The sequence below is a fragment of the Pocillopora damicornis genome, chromosome 4 (assembly GCF_964200805.1).
Source record: "Pocillopora damicornis chromosome 4, jaPocDami1.2, whole genome shotgun sequence".
Lineage (NCBI taxonomy): Eukaryota > Metazoa > Cnidaria > Anthozoa > Scleractinia > Pocilloporidae > Pocillopora > Pocillopora damicornis.
The window spans coordinates 20,577,619-20,598,127 of NC_142673.1; the positions used below are offsets into that span (position 1 = coordinate 20,577,619).

Below are 20,509 nucleotides of genomic sequence, written 5' to 3' on the forward strand. Positions count from 1 at the left end.
AGTATTCGGGGACTTCGTTGTGGGGTCTTTGTTTTCGAGGTCTATTCATTTTTAAAACTGAAGATCAACTAACTTAGCGATTACGCCATTAATATGTCAATCACGCGGTTAATCATAAAATCAAATGTGATCAATAAATTAAACTTCGAAACATGGTATGGTATATGTGTGATGTTGTTACCTACACATTGTTCTATATCAATTCAAGCAAATAACTCGTTTCAATGTTCGTTCTAAAAGTCATGCACACTTGTGGGTGAAAAAGAAGGAAACAAAAACGAGAGGGAAGTTCGAGAAATGGTGTGACACCGTTCATGCATATATACTCTGACAAAGTACTTTGTTTCAGCTAATCATAAAGAGTGACAATCAATAATTGTCATGTGTCGAAACAAGATATAATTATAACATAGCCAGCAGAGCCGCGCAATCAAATTCAGTATACGAAAGCGTGCTCAAAATCTCGATAGTGCACGTTGATAGCGTGAGCAAATCGCTTCGCCAGAATTTTTTTTTCGCGCGAGCGGCCATTGTTAGCGCGGGGAAAAATAATATATTTCGCGACAATGATGGATACAAACAGAGACTCGGCCCACCAGTCCCAAAACGAAGACAATTTTCCGACCTTTTTCCTTGGGCTAGAGTTCTTAAATGAGGCAAAAAAAGAGAAAAACAACGGAAAAGGAGACTCGGCATCAGCGCCGTCACGATTCGTGATTACCGCGAACAGTCACTTCTGATATTGTTGTCTGTTTTTCGCGTCGGATTTGATGCACAATTCCACCGGCTATATTATAAAACAATTGGTTCATGCTTTTAGCTGTGTACTATCGAGTTATGGAGCACGTGGGAAGTTTGAAGAGCACGAAAGAAGCGCAAGAGTTACCCGAGGCAATAGCCAAGAAGCTAACCAAGAAGTTAGCAATAGCCAAGAAACTAGAGTTGCCCTCGGCTATTACCTCGGGCAACTCTTACGCTTCTTTCGTGCTCTCCAAACTTCCCACGTGCTCCATAACTCGATAGTGCACGCTAAAGCATGAACCAATTGTTAAATAACCACCAAGCCACAATGCAAATATCATTCCACGACTTAGTCTTAAAAGTCTATGCAAATAGTTGAGTACGCCAGAATCTCGACGATCAATAATCTGTAAGTCTGTCTGCAACAGTGTGATTGTGATCGTGTTCATTTGGAGCAATGTTGCATTTCTGTGCGTACTGTGTCCAAGCCCTTCTGGAATTCATGATGAATCGAAGTTAGCTGGGCAGATGAAACTCTGCTTGAGGAGCTGTGGCCTAAGGCTTCAAGCAGATGACGCGGAATCAACATCAAGTGAAGGGGTGAGTAAGCAGTTCTCACTCTGATTTAGAGCAATGCTTATTTTAGTTCAAAGACAAACTAAAAGGCAAGGAATGTTGATAAGTCTAGAACTTTAACTCGTAATCACTAGGATTAACCGCAAGGGACGTAATTTCATAATCTCCAATTCCGAAGTCTTCTTCATCCAAAATCATTGCTAGTTACTCTAATTACCTACAAAACCCAATGGAGATATCCACTGGACCTCAAAAAATTATAATATAGGACAGTTTCATTTCTAAAATTATCACTCACATGAGAGAAAGAATGTTAGGATTAAAATACCTTAAGTCCGGTTTATCAGCGGAGTTAAGCGAGCCTTTGTCCGTGAATGAAGTGTTTTTGATGTTGCTAATTTTTTTTGTTTTAAGGTTTATTTTTTTCAAAACTGTTTTCATTACCTCACACAAGTTAGATGGGATTTATTGAGTGGGTGGGCGGGGTGTGGAGTATAGATCTAGAAAATGCCGAAAAAGGAAGATTTTATGGGTGCGGCGATGATAAGAGTTTTTGGTGTTTCCTTTTGTTCAACTCCTTGAAGAATTCTATGGAGAAATTCTGCGATCACTTATGCACTGGGTGTTGCAGAAATTCTGCAACCACTCATTCACTGGGTGTAGCAGAAATTCTGCAACACTCATTCACAGGGTATCGCAGAAATTCTGCAAGCACCCATACACTGAATATCACAGAAATACTGTGACCTTTCATACACTGGATGTTGCATAAATTTTGCATCTTCTCGTTCACTAAATGTTGCAGAAATTCACTCAGGGCGTGATGGATACAGGAATATAACAGTCTTTCTCTAACCAGTCAATAAAAGATGCCACAAATATTCTGTCAATTAACTTTTACCAGAAATTATGTACCTTATGTACCTGCACATGGCTTAATGCCACATAATGAAATTCGAATATTAAAATGTTAAGAAAGTAAACAATACAACATACATGACTTTCATGTATTCTTATCACAATACAACATACAATCACATTGCTTTATTTTATGATCAGATACAAAAACTGAGTGAAAAATATTATTAACTTAATAAAATTGAAGTTTGTTGTAGAGCAAATAAGCAATCTATCCTAGCCAAAATACATTAACTAGTCACAATTTTAATCATTTGACCCATTTTAAAAGATTTGTATATGTGATAAATAGAGAACAAATATATCATTGAAATCTTGCATTGTCTTGCAAAACACCTTGGGGAAATTAATGCTCAACCTTCTAATGAAAACCTTAAACCCTTCACTATTCAGGGGAAAACTAAATTAACAGAATCACAGATTTTAATAAATATCTCAACCAATGTTTATAGTAGGTAATTATGCTACATATGTATCTCAGTTAAAGGGCAGAAACAAGATTCTAGAAAAAATAATCCTCTCTCTCTGTCAGCTACAACTGTTTCCAGAATAAGAAAAATCAAACCGTGAAATGTTGCCTAATAAGTCACAAACCAATGAAAGGGATAATGAACTGAAGAGCCACTCTACAAAGCCATTGTGAGGGCGCCTTCTGGTTTTGGCCGGGTTCTACATTGAAAACAACGACGGAATCCAAGAAATCTGAAATAATTCACTAATTTTTATCGAAGTGTAATTCAACCGAAGTGAATCATGCATCGCATCAATTTTCGCAACAACAAAATTGGCCTTAAAACGTTCTTTTATCAAAAGTTTGTGGGTTCTACATCTCCATCGAGGACTGAAAACATACAATCCATAAATAAGTGATAGACTCAGAGATGACGATTCGATAAGCGTTTGGTAAAATTGTATTTATATCGGTGAGATCACAAACTTGTGCCTGGCAAACAAAGTCATGTTCGCTCAGACCACTGATCGTTATCTAATCGCTCTATATTTATCGTTATCCAATCGCTCGGACGAAGGGCTAACGCTCGACACGTCTGCCTTTAAACTCTTACGGTGGCCAATTTACGTTACCAACTCAGTTGATAACGCTAAATTACATTTATCGTTACGATACATTATGATTGAAGTTCGCGTTACCTGTCACACTTGCACACTTCTGACCTCTTATCAAACTTGAAATTTGAAAAGTTATCGATACTAGATTGACTGCTTGTGATACTTTGTACTCATCCGGTGTGCTCGCCATCATCGGTTCAACTGTCCGTGCGATCTTGGGGCGACCCCGCTTGCGTTTCCCTTCTGGCGTCCAATGTATAGCAGTTTTTGCTATGGAAGCTTCTTGGCGGGTGACATGGCCAATCCACCTCCAGCGTCTCCTCATCAGGATGGTAGCCATTAATTCGGTTTCGGTTAGTGATGGAACAATTAGACTAAAAAGAAACCATGATTATTATATCCAAGTTCAGGGCCAACTTTATGTTGCCAAAGACTTAAATATTGAAAGTATTCATGTTATTGTGTACTTTGGTGAGGAAATGCCTCTTTTCAGAGAGAAAATGTTTATGGAAAGCCTTCGCTGGAATCAAGAACTATTACCCAGACTTGAATTTTTTTTTCAAAAGGGCTCTCTATCCTGAAATGCTAACCAAAAGGGTTGAAAGAGGCAAACTTTTGTACCTCCATGGCGGGTGGCAGCCATATGGGCAATATTCGTGTTCAGCAAATGGACTGAAGTTAAGATTTAGCAGGGCCCATTAAAACCTTTTAATTCTGAAACTCCCATAAGTGATCAAAAGAGAATTTCTCCTTAAGGGGGCCGTCTAGTCAGATTTTTGCGAATTTTTGGTCATTCAACCACTTTTTGGTTTTCGCTTTAAATCGATAGTTTGACCTATCTACTTTAAGGTTTTGAAGTCTTTTTCAATTAATTCGACCAGTAAAAACTGACAAAACGTAATTTCCGTAACTGTGTCTATCAATGTTGATCGGTTGCCATGGAAACCGAATTCAAAATCGACCCTATTCCGTGAGACTTCTCGGATCAACGCTCTCCTAGTTCTGTTTCCAGGGGTCTCTATCCGATTCCTGCATTTATACTAACTTTCCAAGGCCAGGTTTCTCAGTAAACGAACTTCACGCAGTCAGATTTTTCGTTCCTTTGTTCTTAGAACACAGCCAAATTACTTCAGTTTGTTTATCATCGAATAATCATGCCTAAAGGGTATAAATCAGGTGTAAAACAACGAGTTTCTTAAGAAAATTGGTAGTGCTAGGAAAAGAAAGGCTTTTAAAGGTACCCCAAAGCACAGAGAGATCGCGGAAAATGCATCGAAGAGACCTAGAATTGAGATCACGTTTGTCAGTGAGGATGACGTGTTATCGAGCAAATTCCGAAGCCACTTGCCTCTATTTCTGCGAGAAAGCTACAGGAAAGTGACGATGAAAGCAGATCTGATGAGAGTATCTCCTTCGAAATGCCAGTGGCCGAGGGATATCGGCTCGTGCACATGGAAAGTCTTCGAGAGTTTGTTGAGAGGATTCACTCAGCCAGCCAAGATTTTGCTTCAGGTAAAGTTATGTAAACTTATGTCCATACCTACTTGAACCAGTTTTCCAAACGGTGAATTTCTCCTTCAGGCCAATTAAAACTTAAAAATAAATCTTATTATTTTCTCATGTCTCGTGTCTCCCTTTAGCCTCCATTAGGTTAGTGGAGAATGAAAGCGACAGATATGGTCTGAGTAGCAGCTTGTACGCCATTTGTGATAGCTGTGCTATGAAAGAATTTCATGCCTCCGGATGTCACAATATTCCCGATAGAGTTCCGAGGTCAGGGAAAGGATATTAACAGGCGGATAGTGTATGTTTCCTATGAAATGGGAGTGGGAAAGGAAGGTATTGCAAAACTCTGTGAAGTTCTCAACATGCCCTTCACAATGTCGAAATTGACTTGGTACAGTCATGAAGATGTGTTACTTCAAGCAAACGAGGATGTTGTGCACAAAATGCTTGCAAGTAACAGAGAAGAAGCGAGAAGGATTGCTCTTGGGGAAGATGGAGTGGAATATTCTGACACTGCTTGAAGAGAAGTACTAGTTAGTTTCGATGGAACTTGGTCTAGGAGAGGGTTCTCAGCTAATCATTGAATTAGCTTTCTAATTTCTGCCTCAACTGGAAAGGTACTTGACTACGAGTGTCTTTCATAGATTTGTAACATGTGCACCCAGAAGAAGGCCACTATGTCTGAGGAAGAATTTGAGGCATAGTATAGTGTAGTGTTGGAACCTTTACAAAAAAAAGCTAGTAAAAAGAGGGATTCAGAGAGAGTGTCAGAAGCAGAGAAAAGAATTCAGGGACAACACAAAAAGTACAGACTCGCCAGGAGCCAAGCAAGGAAAAGGGATGAGAACATGAGACTTAACAAAGAGGGCAAAAACATACGAGGCTGGAGCCTTTAATTTTTAGCTCCCAAGAGTGAAAAAATGACTTAAAATAGTTCATTTTCACTTCTTTTCATTTCAAAATTGTTGAAAAGTGATATTTTGGAGCTTAATGATGCTATAAACACCTTCAAGTGATATGGCATTGGTTAAAGGAGGAGTTTTCCCTTGTGTCAACTTTAACAGCAGTTTTCTCAAAACTGCCCTTTCATGGTAGTTGCTATCTGCCCCCACCTTTTTTTTACTTCAATTTATGATCAATTGTTGTGAAAATTGGCACAGGCTATCCTTTTGATGTAAGCTGTGATCCTATTGAGCAAAATTGGATTAAGATAAATAATTAAGGAGATACTAGATCAACATCCTTATAAGGAAGTGTTTGGTTGCCATGGTAGCACCAAAGACCCTATTCCGAATCCACTCCATAGGATCATGGTTTAATCCATGCTAGTTATGCCTAAGAAGTTATAACCTTTTGCCATTAATTCTGTAGGAAAAAAATATGGGGGGCAGACAGCAACCCCCATTTTATGATATGAAATTCAGAAGTTAATAATTAACCATGGTTTAACCATTTCATCTCAATTTCAATTTCCTGAATAGGTCTCTCTGAAGTGATGAACTGATCAAAATTTCATAGTTGGGTCCAAGACAAAATAAAGAGGCATGCATCAAGTCTTATAATCTTGGTGGCCTTTATTCGTATATTTTATTGAAATATAAGTTGAAATAGAGCAAACAATAAACATTATATCCGATAAAAACAATGTGGTAGTGACATCAAAATTAGGGTGATCAGCAAAAAATGTAGTGATAGATGAATATAGTCTTTTGAAGACAAACCTGACACTAATTCCCAGTGGCCTGTTAAAGTTTTCCGTATGTCTTCTTTTCGAAAATGTTCTGAGCAAACCACCGTTGAATTTGTCACGAAAAAGCCACCTTTCCCATGCTGACGTTTGATGAGATTGTACCATCGGCGTCTTCTGTTCGTATCATTCGGAAACTTGAAGAAGTGCAAGCTCGTAGGCAAACCATTGGGACCATAAAATGTATTTGAACAGCCAAAAGCGGCACACTGCTTTCCTTTCTTATTAGAAGAAGAATTACCTTTGTCGAGATTTCGGCTAGGGCCATCCATTTCCATAAAAATCGAACAATTTTACTACCCACTAGCGAATTTTCACCAAAATCACTCACAGAGATTTTACACGAGTCAACCCCAGCCTCGTTGTCATGTGTGCGCGGTTACTAATCCAATATGGCGTCGGGAACTGTAAAAAGGCCTTTTGAGTGCATGCCCAATGTGTCGCCAGTGTACATAAACCCCGCCGGAACGAAAAAAAATGGATCTGTTTCCTTAATACGGTTTATATAAAAAAAAATACAAATTTCAGATGAAAAGGGTTTGGTGTGGAATTTTCTTGGATACTATTGGATCAACAGTACTACATCGCCTTGTGAACTGAAGGAAGAGGAGTAAAATATCTTAAATCTTAAATCCTCAGTTGAAATGAAAATTACTGAACGGGTAACTTCGTGGAAAACATTTATCTCATATGAATGAATGACGATACTCGGTGATGGCGATGTAAATTCGGCTTTAAGTGTCCTCATTCCAAGGTCGTCTAATTCGAAATTTCTTTAAAAATGAACGGATCATCTTGTTCTGCAACAGATGAGCTTCTTATGCCAAGACAGGATTACTTCCATCTTTTCTTTGATTAAACGAAATTTTAAAAAAGTTGAAAACAAACTTTTAAAAGAATCTTAAATGTGTTAGGAGTCCGTCCTGAATGAATTTAATTAAACAATTTTTTTTCTTGCAGGGAAAAGGAAATTAATTTCCTGTCAATAACTTACCTTTTGGCATTTGATTAAAGCCTGATTTATAAATAGTTTTGTTTAATAAAGCGGGTATGGGCCTCTGTTAATGGCCTTTAGTTTCCAACTGTGGAGTTAAAAAAAAAACCACTTAAACATATCAAGGGTGAAAATCAAAGACTTTACCGTTCCATTCTTAACCGTGCAGAGCATTATGTACTCTTAGACCAAAGTTAACAACAAGGGCAATAAAGAATTGAATATTTGTATCAATAAAACGCACTTACGTTTAACTTTTCGTTGAATTATACAAAATTTTGCTCTTTTTAAGCAACACATTTTCTTAAACCGCGAAAACTGAAGCATTTTGCTTTTATTACATAAAAAAAATTCCGTCTTTTTTGCCTAAATAGTGCTGCTTTGAAGCCAACATTTCACTTTGAAATGGAAAAAAGCATGGTATTTTGCGGAACCGATATGAAAAATATGCCTAAAAGATCTATTTTGGAAAACACAAAATAGCTTGGAAAGCGTTTTACTCTACTTTTTCTGAACTTCAAACTCCATACTCAACAATTTCCACCAAATTTTCAAAATGAAAGCTTGTTTAAATTTGAGGTTTGTTAATTGTCTCTAACAACAAGACGTTAGGCTGAACTAAACAGCTAACTGAGGTTTGATAATTTTTTTTCAGCCTGATTTTTTTATTCGTACATAAAAAACGAATAAATGAGTCTGTGTGGGATGGTGTTAGCCCTGAAATATATATACATACAGTGCCTTCATTATCTACTCATTGAAGAAGCCTTATTTTAGATGGGAACATGTTCTATTCATGACCATTTTCTACTCCGTGATTTTTTTACATTGGTTGGAGGTTATTCAATTGATACCTTCTTATTTTCTCTTGCAGTTACGTGAACGTCGTCAGTCTTCTTATGAAGAGTGCCTAAGTTTTGTAAGGAAGCGTAAGTAAAATATTTTGATAGGTACTATTTTATCTGAAATGCAACCACTTCTTGTAGTGTTTCCATTTCGGATGTGAACGACGACGTTTCGACTGCGTTTGCTACTCTTCTTGAAGGAATAAGGTCGACTGGTAACTCTTCAGCTAATGAAGCATTATTCTGCTATCGCTTAGCTAACCCCTCTCCAGCAATTTTATTTAAGGTTGCCTTCGTTCACGTCTGAAGAAGCAGAAACAATATCTTGATCAGCGAACGAAGAGATTCTTCAAGAGAGAAAAACGAGGTAATAAAAGAATGTTTAGTTGGTGAAAATCTTTCTGGCTTAGATTAAAGGATTGCTAATTTAAATATGGCCACGCATTTGGCATGTGACTGGTTATTTTGCTATATGTAATAGAAGTGACCTGAAATCAGACAGATTTTTGCTATATTTAGTCCGAGTTCGTAAACATGAAAGCAAATGGTCACGGGCAAAGAGTTTCCATCATAAACTACATCATCTTCCCTTGGCACAAGCGGTAAGATGAAATAATCATTTCAATCTTCAAAGCATAATATAAGCTGCCTATTAAGGTTTTCTAGCCGAATAATAGTCAATCACAAGGGCTCTTCACATGATGGTCTCAGTTTTCGCTTAATCTGATACCGTATGGAGCTTTGTGCTTGGTTTTCTCTTTGAGAGTGCTCAGTCTTTGTATTATTTTGCTTATTTCTCACTACGACCATGTTCAAATTGAACAGGTATTGATGCAAAATGGCCTGATAGTACGGAAGGCCAGTTTCATAAAAATGTTTAATTTTCCGTTTCACTCAAGTAACCCTTAGTAGTGATTACCATGCAATTTCTCCTTACAATATTACCCCTGAATCACATATTAAGGTTATGAGAATAAAGAGAATGATCACCAACGAAAGAAGCTTTTGATCGGTAAACAAATTCTCCTTGTCAGCACCTTAAGAAATGTATAAAGAACAGTATGCAGAATATGTATACTGATTTTAGGGTGTAAAGGGTTAAAGGAAGAGGCAAACACAGATTTTCTAGATTCACATTTGAGACTCGCTTTCCTCTCACGGCAATAGGGATTGCAGGTTCCATTCTATCTCAGGTCACGGACCGTTCACAATGTGATCATATTAGATGTAGCGTAGGAAACGTAATTCTGCACCCAAATTTCAAAATGAGGTGCCTGCTCGCGTGACAACAGCCTGTTAAAGAGCAGTAAACAGGTTTGAGAGTTTGTATCGGGCGTAAGAATGGTAAACCGTAACTGACATTCTATTACATCGTGGCAGTATCGTGTCCTTTCTTTTTTTTTCAGATGTGGTTAAATGCTTCATTGAGAAGGGAAAAAATGATACCATTTATTCTCCCGAGTCTATCAGCTTGACTTTTTAAAAATTGAAAAGCTCTGGAGGATATGAAGGGAAGGTGTCATGGGAACCTTTCAAAGGTAAGCTAGGTGATCACACCAGTTTTTTAAAATCACCACTGCGGTCAGCCTGTATTAAGCGGTCGGCACGCCATTCCCCATGGATAAACGCTTATAATACAAGTTTGACTGTATTTTCCGTATTTTTTTCTGTATTTTTGGCACTCCCACCGGTTGAGAGCATGTCAGTTAATCCCACCAGGACGAAGAGGTGATAGTAAATAAAAAGAAAAAATGAACCTGTTACAAGTAGGCAAGTAACCACAAGAAATGCTAAATTTTCTCTAATTTTAGGCTTCGAGAACATGAAAATTCGAATGTCTCACGAGGTCTTAATTTTACAATTTCCTCCTCTAATGGAGGACTAAGGAGCAAACTTTTTCAAGGCTCAGGACACTTTCTAGGCTGCAATGTAGAATTATCTCAACCAGCTGAATTGAAGTTCTTTGACTTTTTACCAGATGACGCGTTAAACTGGACTGGATATAGAGTAATCTATATCATAAACCGAACTGACGTAAAATGTGAGGACTTTGGCAAGGTGAGGAAAATTTCCCCTTCGGAGCATGTTTTTCATTAGTTGACGAGTTTACTCATTTCTGCTTCGTGGTGTGTTTGTTCACAAGAAGTCTACCACTTAATTGCACTGAGACTGCCTCCCACAACTTTCACATGCTTTATTTTCAACACAGATGACATAGACTTACTAAAACTAAAGTTCCTGGAATTGCAGAATCACATTTTACTATTTAAAATTCTATTTTCTCCAATTAAACATGTCTTGGCTTATTGAGGCTTGAGATCTGATGAAAATGTCTGTTATTTAGTGAACAAAGAATTCCCGCCTTAAGCATAGGCGGAAAAAAAACGCAATCGAGGCACCGTTTGTCAGAGGATACAAAGAAAAATGTAAAATCCCTTTTCGAAAATGCCTAGTAATGCCCCTAAAGAAATGCGCGCGGTACGAACAACAATATACAGAACCGTCACGCATATCTGTGACAGACTATTTGACGAATTATCGCTTACTGCACGGCCATTTACTTTACCGCAGATCTTACCAGCTAGCTTCTACAAACCGTACTCTGATGAGCTGAGGTTCTCGTAAGGTCGGATCCTGTGAGCAGTGTTATCCTTTGCTGGACGATCGTACCTTTCATTGCTCTTTCGTTTTGTAGCGGTCACTGACGTTTATCATCCATACAATGATCGCCACACCTAGCACAACACCCATTGCAGTACACCTTAGTACTAAGATGATGGCACACCGCTGCACTTCAATGGGTTACGCTTCATGTGGCTTTAGGCTATTGCTAAACGATTTCTGAAAGCGTACCTGGCGGATATAGATTTTAGTTTAGCGCACTAAAACTGACATACATGCCCAGTTAGCATAATTTTACTGTGTCTGTTTCAGAATTTTACGAGCTATAAAATACCATTGCTGCAAAGTGGATGGAAAATGGCTGCGCTTGTAAGTAATTTGTTTTGCGCATATCAATTAATAGTTGAATTATGAGATCGAAATTTTCATCGCGTGATGGCGTCACAAGAAGTGTGGAAAGAGGAATTGAACTAGGCTATTTGTTATCTTATATCTTAGCTGGAAGGCCTTAGCGCTTTAGGCGTGCCTGCTGAAAGGTAAAGCAGATACCTCTTTCGTCACTAACATTCAATTTGCATTGACACTTTCTTTTTCATTAGGTTACTCTTCTGACATACCCGACTGGATACCGTCTTTCGACCCGCGGTAAGCTAATGAAACGTATCAACTATTATCAAGAGGGTTAGGGTTATCAAGTGTCAAGAAAGAGAAATTCTGAACAGATATTACCAGCTTGCCAGATATTGACAGCCCGCCATGTTGTGCTGAGAATAACCCTCACATGATCCAACATGGTTAAGAATGTGAGATTCGAAATCGAAGCCTATCATTCTTTATTCCAATTACGGCTTCGTCAAATAACATCGATTGTCGTCAGGCCAAAGGCGATGAATGAAATCGGTCGGCGTGCCCTTATTTTCGCAAGTTAAGACAGTGCATTCTCTTCAAAGGATCTGCAAGATCTTCTGGACTTCCAAGTTTTTTCTTTGGAAAACATTTCTGAAAGACCTGGAGTCTCTTAGCCTTCCAAAAATTGCTTGCGTGGAGCATTACGCGGAACCGAAATAATTTTTTTCCTCTGCGAGCATCGAAATAAGCAGCAGGAGATTAAATCTGTGTTGATTCAAGCCTTTTTAGCGAAAAACCAATCTCTCATTAAGACAATCCAGAAAACGTTTATTTTCTAATAACTTATTCCACATCTTATTTTACTAAGCCAACTTTCGGTTGGATTATTCATTTCGCAATTAGATTGCAATTAACTGATAAGCAGCCTGTTTTTCCTCGGCATTTTTTTCATTTTTTTTTCAGATTGTGATGTTTCAGATGACAAAATTTGTGGGTTTGGTGAGTATTCGTTATAATATCAATGTGTCTATAGGTAATAACATGATTTCGAGTGCACTCTGGTGTTAATAAGCAGTGGAGTTAATTCTTTCAAAGACAACAAAATTGCACGAGCCCGTTGAGCGAACGCAAGTTGTAGCCTTTGAAAAACTTACAAGCGCTTTTTTACACCAAATTGCAAGAGAAATTATTCTATTACTCATTACGGTAGCGATAACAACGACAACAACAACAAAAACAAAAACGTCAACACCAGGTTTGCTTTAAAAGATTGTATACTTCAATTTTGACACATCAAAACAGTAGAAATGAATCTAGGTTTTCACATGCCTACTTTCTGACTGTAAAAAGGAAAATTTATTTCTTCAGAGGCAAATAATTCTTAATAAATACTTGATGACAACGTAGTATCAAATTTCTTGAAGGGGTCAACAGACCTAATAGTAGAGCAAATTAGTTAAAATTAGGACACAGAGTATTTTTTCTTAAGTATTCAGCTTCTATTTACAATTTTGGCAAATAGATATGTTTTATATATTCATTGCAAATATTGGTCTACCAGCCATAAACTTTATTTTAAAGGGATAGTTTTCACGTAAAAATTTGGTTATCTTTTTAGTGTTAAGCTCCACTTTCTACGTTTTAAAATTTCCTGTTCCATACTTTTTTGCTTTTTGATTTATCAATACATATAAGATGCGACTTTCTACAATAATTACTGACAACTACTTATAAGACGATCAGGTTAACTTTTCTTTCCTGTATTAAGTGAAATTCTTGCAAATTTTGGACATTTAACCCTTTTGACGCTAAATCACCTTTACTATTTGATAACTCACCGAAATACGTGTGCAAAATATCTTCGTCAAATACTGGAAGGATGTCCGAAGAAGGCCTTGAAGGAATAACCTACTAAAGGGATTGATAAATTATGCTTGTAGAGGTCAACGTAGACAAATGAGGAATTTCTCGAAAACAAGAGTGCTGGAAAAATCTACTACAAAAAACCTTTTATTATCAAATTAACATGGGTTGTCGGAAGCGAATCGAAGATTATGATAATTGCGATAGCGACAACAACGATAGCAACAACAACAACAAGAATGTCATCACCAGGTTTGCTTTAAAAGATTGCATACCTCAATTTTGAGACACCAAAACTGTAGAAATGAATCTAAGTTTTCATCTGCGTACTTTCCAACTGGAGCTATTACTATTGTTACTATTATTATAATTATTATTATTATTATTATTATTAGTAGTAGTAGTAGTAGTAGTAGTAGTAGTAGTAGTATTGTTGTTGTGTGTCATGTTGCACTTGCTATAACTTTGTAATTTTGAAAGAATATTTATTAATAAATTTTTATCCTTTGTAGGTGTCGCAACAAAGGCTCCACCAGGTTTGCTTTTAAAAGATTGCATACTTTAATTTTGAGACACCAAAACAGTAGAAATGAATCTAGGTTTTAACATGCCTACTTTCCGACTGGAAAAAGGAAAATTTATTTCTGCAGAGGCACATAATTCTTAATAAGTATTGGATGACAACGTACTGTTAAATTTCTTGAAGGGGTCAACAGACTTTACAACTGACCTAATAGTAGAGCGAATTAGTTAAAATTAGGACACAAAGTATTTTTTCTTAAGTATTCAGCTTCTATTTACAATTTTGGCAAATAGATATGTTTTATATATTCATTGCATATTTTTTGCATTTTGATTAATTCATGTTTCCACAAACAATAAATAGAAAATACGACTTTCTACGATAGTTATTGACAACTACTTATAAGACGATCAGGTTTACTTTTCTTTCCTGTATTAAGTAAAATTCTTGCAAATTTTAAACATTTAACCCTTTTGACGCTAAATCATCTTTACTATTTGATAACTCATCGAAATATGTGTGCAAAATATCTTCGTCAATTGCTGGAAGGATGTCCGAAGAAGGCCTTGAAGGAAAAACCTATTTAAGGGGTTAATAAATTATGCTTGTAGAGGTCAACGTAGACAGAAGAGGAATTTCTCGAAAATAAGAGTGCTGGAAAAATCTTGGTGATGACAAAAAACCTTTTACTATCAAATTAAAATGGGTTGTCGGAAGCGAAGATTATGACAATACGCCTTTCCTCTTTTATTTGATTTTTTTTTCAGGTAACAAAAAGAGGAACACTATCATTGTTGGAGTAGTTTTGGCCATTGCCTTTTTTGCAAGCATAATAGTAACACTGCGTTATTGCCGACGATCGCAAACCGATCTTACACCATCGATGCCAGGTTAGTTTTTTCCCCTCAAAATTCGCTTGAATTCAATCCAACATACGGGTGCACCTCGTTATACTCGCGTATCATTTTAAGCTCTAGCTACATTTTGACGTTGTCTGTGATCTATTACTGATGGCATTCAGTAGACACATCTCTTTCATGAAATTAGGATATATAGCTCTTGTAAGATTAGAAAACTGCTATACTGACTCGTATCATCTGTGATCAACAATACGTACTTCTTTGATTTTTCAGATTTAAAATTTGAGTACGATGCATTCGTTATATTCAGCTCACAAGACTCGGATTGGGTGGTAAACACTCTCATCCCAACTCTGGAGAAAAAACATGGCTTGAAGTGCTGCATACATTACAGAAATTTCACACCAGGAGTCCTTTTTAGGGACAATGTGGTGGAGAGTTTTTACAAGTGTAGAAAAACCCTTGCTATTGTCTCTACTCACTTTTTTGATAGTAATTATTGTGGATCAGAACTGGATTTCGCCCTTCATCGACTTATGGAAAAGAGGGATGACAGCCTAGTTGTCATCAAACTTGATGAAGTGATAAAAGGAAACTTCCCATCGAACTGCAAGAGAGGAGTTACATAGACTATTCGAAATCCGTCGAAAAGGAAGCGTGGGAGAAAAAATTGGTTGACTGCTTAAAGAACAAAGCTAACAAATAAAACAAAGCAAGCAATAAATCATAAACAGAAAAAGCAACCGTCGATATTTGCCTTGTAAGCTTTCTCGCGGGTGCCATGTAATACGAAAGGGACGGCGGGAGAAAATTCAAAATTTCAGGAGAGTCATCATTGACTTATCTATTTCTGTATTACCGTGTTACAAATCTAATTTTCGACCGACATGTCGTCTCTATTCTCGCACCTGCTATGTGCTGCACTTACACCTATTTTGGTTCGTCGTTAATTTCTATCCGTTTCCGGTGAGATGTTTAAAAGCCACCTCGTGAAAGGTAGCTACCCGATGAAATAACATGTTTACTTCAATCTAATATGCAATTTTCACATGAATGTTAATGTCTCGTGTCAGTAGTAGTTTTGGAAGAATTTATAATAAAGTTCGGATATAACACGTGCTGTCATTGGTTAAAATACCGTGCTCTATGAGAGTATAGAGCATAGAACTGAGCTAAAGCTGTCACGCTATCTGCTAAATTGTACTATGTCCGACCTTTTCCGGGACTTCTTTCTAGCTTTTCTTTCGTTAATTGAATGTGAAATTTCGGAACAAGCGAGCAAAGGTTTGCAAAAATGCCAGATGCAGTAATTTTCGTTACTGTAACGTGAGCAGAGACAAAAATCCTCAAAGATAAAACAAAATGGACAGTCCGAGTTTTAAAGTTTTTCACGCTCAGTTAAATTGCAAGTTTACGTGCGGTAATAAAAATAAAATACAGCTGAGACTTCTTTAGTATATAAAGTTTCGGGTTCAAGAACAAAAAAGAGAATGATGAAAAATATAACCTGGCATCACTGTTAAAATTCATTCTGATCATGATGGTGTCACAGCGACTGCGATCATGCTGAGGTCTATGCGGAATTCGGCTGTCGTTCATCCATAAAACACTCGTCTTGAGCAGTTTGTTTTCTACTTGCCATGTGAAATAACTTGCGTATTTTTGTGAGCCACGATTGGGCCGAGTTTCACTGAACATTTCACTTTCAGATTCTGTATTAGAAACTAAAAAACTTCAGGCAAAGTGTTAAATCCGACATGCCGAACTATTTTAGTTTGTAAGCTATTGCAGAATATGAACTTTGATGGTTTTTGAACTTTGATGGTTTGACATTTTTGACAGCTTTAGTCTTGTACAGCCAATCAGATTATTTGAAACATTCTAACAGGGATTCGAATCGGCTTATTGTGACGTGCTTTATGAGAGTATAGAGCATGCTGACGACACTATTATTATTGTTATTTTGAAAATTGAAAGTAATGCGCGGGGAATTTAACGGATTCTCTATTATAAAACAAATAGAGAAGCCTTGACTGTGCTCTTTTCTGTTGTAAAGCACTTAGGAGGTTGCTAGAGCACGCAGGAGGTGGGGAGAAACACTTGGTTTCACAGTTGAAATCGGCTGAATCTGTTATAAAGCTCGTAATCATCTTTATGTAAATATGAAGGAGCCTTGTGTGTTGACCTGCGACAAGTATAGCAACATCGCGAACGAGAAGTCTGTGGATTTTTTGTAATTTTTTTTGTTTTAGCCAAAAACAAATTTCCTTGGGAATTTTTCTAACATTCGCAGTATGCCAACAATGCTAGTTTTTGTGAATGATGGTTATTTTTGCAAAAATGTAGATAATATAGTTCTAGTCGCTTTTACTTTAAAATTACTAAAAAATACCTCCATGACTAAAACGTTTACAACAAACAAGCAAAAGGCAAACACATTTAGCCTACTTGTAAATAAATTGAAAACTTAAGATCCCAAGACGGAATGAGCTAGGACGGCTATCGAAAATAAATTTGCAAAACATGGCATGCGCAAATGAAGCCTAGATTCGTGTTCTCCCCCCGTCCTGATTTCGTCGACGACACCATTCAGCTTGCTTTGCCTTCGTCTCGAAAATATATATACTAAGTTGTTGGTTTGCAGTCGCGGTGATCTGTGATGCGGAGCAGTGTCCGGTGAAGAAAATGAACGGACTGTAGTAATCGAGCAAACCTCTCCTCTGAATAGTCTATTTAAATCAAATTTGGTTCTAAAGTATCACTCAAGCTTCTTACACGTACCTCCTGATTGTCGATGTTCAACTTTGGCTCATAATTTTGAGAGGTATTTTACGTTTTCGTCAGGACGGATTCCCAATTATTCGTTCCGTGGGATCTGAAGTTTGAATCGAGTCGTAATTTCCAGAGAGCCAAAGGTCGTCCTTCGTCAGACGAAGGGTCAACGCTCGAAACGTTAGCCCTTCAACTCTTTACGGTGGCAAATTTACCTTTTCAACTCAGTGGTTAACACTAAATTACAAAATTGGAACATCATGTGAAAGAATAGAACAACATACATACATATTTAACATTAATTCAACCATTTTCTAAATTAGATATCTTCCCGAAACCAGTATACTTCTAAACAGTGTAAGCATTGCTAGAAATTACACCCAAGAGACACTTGTGAGTAAAGCTTCCCTTTTCAATGACTTTGCAATGTGATAACGTAAGGCAGCTTATGATCAAGACTGATTTAAAGCACAGAAAATATCAAAATAATATAGAGGCAACAAATGGTCTAGTTCCTGTACAAGAATATAGATCCTGTTTGATTTGTCAATCTGAAAAACAAAGAGCCATAAAGCAGCATTGAGTATTCTTCCAGTGGATGTGAGAATACATGTACTCATACTGCTACTTTAGATATCATCAAAATATGAACTTTCAGCAAGTACTACCTAAGGCATTCGCCAAGTCATTGAAAACAAAGGAAATGGTGACAAGAGTCTGCCTACGCTCAATTTCAAGCAAAGCTTGCTCCAAAAAGGCAAAATTGCCTTTGACTGATTATAAGAAACATTGAAAATATGAAATGAGCCAAGAAACCCAATGAGCATCAAGAATTCTTTTCTTGTGGAAGGTGACACATTACACTTTGCTCTGTTACTATGGACAGGAGATCGATGTATTGAAGATCGCCAACAATTAAAATTTGTGCTGGACATAATCTCTGATTGCTGAATCAACATCAGCTACGCTATGCAATGAAGACAAATTTTACAACTATATTTAAAACAAGCCAAAGTGCAAAAAGTGCCTGTAGCCAGTAAAAATTGCCTACTAGTCTGCCATTTTTGGTTGGTCACTTTCCCCTCATTTCGTTCACTCAGATGGTATATGTATATATATATAGGATGCTTTTCTAACACTATAGGCCAAAACACTACAAACGGAAATGGAAATTTGGCTCAATGCTAATAATTTGTCTCCCATTCAATGCTTGAAAAATGACGCAAGACTCCCAAAATACAAGCAGGATAGGCAAAGTAATAGATTTTTAAATTTCACCAATCCATTCAGTTTCCGCGTCAACTGGTATTCTGCCAGCCATACAAGGATATTATGCCATAAGTTTTTGTAATCCACTGCTGCTCAGAGTGCTTTAGGTTGCCGGTGAGATATCCCTCCTGGATATCTAACTCTACTGAGGCAGAGAACTGTACAAAAAATAAACAAATGAGCAAATTAATTTGTTGTTTGAGAACAGTCATTTATTACAACTACAAAGTTTCCATATATGTAAACAAACTGTGCATAAAAGAGAAAAAACACAATCATGGTTCAATGATCATCAATGATGTACTTTCACCACACTCTATAATTATGTACTTATCAAGAAAAGAAATCCTACCTTTATGCACTTCGGTTCTACGGTATTCACTTCGGTATTAATGAATTAATAAGGATTGCTTGTAGACTTAAAAGACAAAAAAAGATAAGACATGGTTTGATGTTACTCTGGTTTACAGATTTAATGAATGTAACCGAAGAAGTTACAATTCATGGACCCAACGTTTCGAGACTCCTGTCTAGTGCCTTCATCAGGGGTGATCTAAACTCTGCAACAAGAGGTCCTTTTATATGATCACTAATTAGCTGCCTTTTTTCTGACGAGGTGTAAATAGGCGTCAGGAAGCAAGCCGCCATCGTCACGATTTAAAGGAGCGTGGGCGGAGTTAATTTGCCAAGCCTCCAAACTTAGGCGCTGGTGGTAACACCGATTAGTGGTGATAATTTTAGAATTATCCCACCCAATTGTATGGTTAGTTAGGCATGTGTGCTCCGATAAAGCTGAATTTTCTTTTCTGCAAAAGAAAACCACTTTTTGATGCTCATTTAAACGTGTACTAAACTGACGTTTGGTCTGTCCGCTGTATTCGTTGTCAGTCATTGCAAGGAATAGAATAAATGGCCTCGGTGCGTAGTTCTTTCGTGACAGGATCCTTAGGTTTAGCGAAAATACGCCCCAAAGTCTGAAAAGGTTTTGGAGCAACTTTAACGTTGTGGCTATTCAAAATTCTCTTGACGGATTCCGTAACACTCTGAATGTAAGGAATAACAGCAAAACCAGTCGCTGGTTCTCTTTCATTAGAAGTGTTACTAGTTGCAACTGGTTTTTGGCAGTTACGGAGAAAGGTTTTTGTATAGCCATTTGCCTTTAGGACATTAAAAACATATTTCCTCTCCTCAGCCCTCGAATCGAGTGAAGATGGTAGTAGATCCTGAGTAAAGGTTTGACTACAGACGTTTTATGGCAAATAGGGTGGTGAGAATAGAAAGCGAGGTATTTGTCGGTGTGGGTAGGTTTACGGTAGACACTTGTCTCTAAATTGCCCTCAACCCCTCTGGACACATTTAGATCGAGAGAGGGAAAATTTTTATCTTTTTCACGCTCAAGAGTGAATTGGATCGACGGCTTTACTGAATTCAAATGCGATGGGAGGTGCTCCACTTCATTTCCGTATACCGCAGAAATAACATCATCGACATATCGTTTCCAGAAAAAGGGTTCAACCAGTGAAGAAGCTAAGGCCCTTTGTTCCACGTCTCCCATTGCCATGTTAGGAATGACAGCAGAGACGGGCGAACCCATAGCTGTACCAAAAACTTTTTGATAGTAAGTGCCGTTATATGCGAATTGCGTGGTTTTGAGGCAAAAAGACAGCAGATGAATAATATCCTCCACAGGCAAAGACGTTCTTTGTCTTAGGGAAGCATCTTCTCTGAGTCTCTCCTTCGCAACCTTAACGGCAAGATCAACTAGGATTTTATTGAAGAGCGAAACAACGTCGAAAGATACTAATTCTTCACAAGCGTGAAGAGTTTTATCTCTTATGAAATCCGCAAATTCGCAGG

At 37.5% G+C, this 20,509-nt stretch overlaps 1 protein-coding gene and 1 long non-coding RNA gene across 2 annotated transcripts; both read left to right on the top strand.

Annotated features, from left to right (window-relative positions):
* Window positions 1-911: 911 nt before the first annotated feature.
* On the top strand, window positions 912-15,724 carry LOC149047206 (toll-like receptor 6). Its single transcript, XM_089204889.1, has 11 exons — window positions 912-1,341; window positions 8,425-8,479; window positions 8,682-8,762; window positions 9,802-9,933; window positions 10,374-10,453; window positions 11,330-11,386; window positions 11,617-11,662; window positions 12,329-12,364; window positions 13,741-13,764; window positions 14,519-14,641; window positions 14,885-15,724. Exons 6-11 carry the CDS (start codon window positions 11,375-11,377, stop codon window positions 15,238-15,240), a joined length of 597 nt encoding a protein of 198 aa, XP_089061015.1. The 5' UTR covers window positions 912-1,341; window positions 8,425-8,479; window positions 8,682-8,762; window positions 9,802-9,933; window positions 10,374-10,453; window positions 11,330-11,374; the 3' UTR covers window positions 15,241-15,724.
* LOC113685903 (uncharacterized) lies at window positions 4,391-6,451 on the top strand. The gene is made up of 2 exons (XR_016186101.1): window positions 4,391-4,815; window positions 4,944-6,451. It is a non-coding gene; the product is annotated as an uncharacterized LOC113685903 (long non-coding RNA).
* Window positions 15,725-20,509: the final 4,785 nt, after the last annotated feature.

Bases quoted from the DNA above. Each gene is read 5' to 3' on its own strand.
- LOC149047206 (XM_089204889.1), top strand. The intron at 13,765-14,518 runs GTTTGCTTTTAA...TTTTTTTTTCAG, and splicing joins CGCAACAAAGGCTCCACCAG to GTAACAAAAAGAGGAACACT. The intron at 14,642-14,884 runs GTTAGTTTTTTC...TTGATTTTTCAG, and splicing joins TCTTACACCATCGATGCCAG to ATTTAAAATTTGAGTACGAT.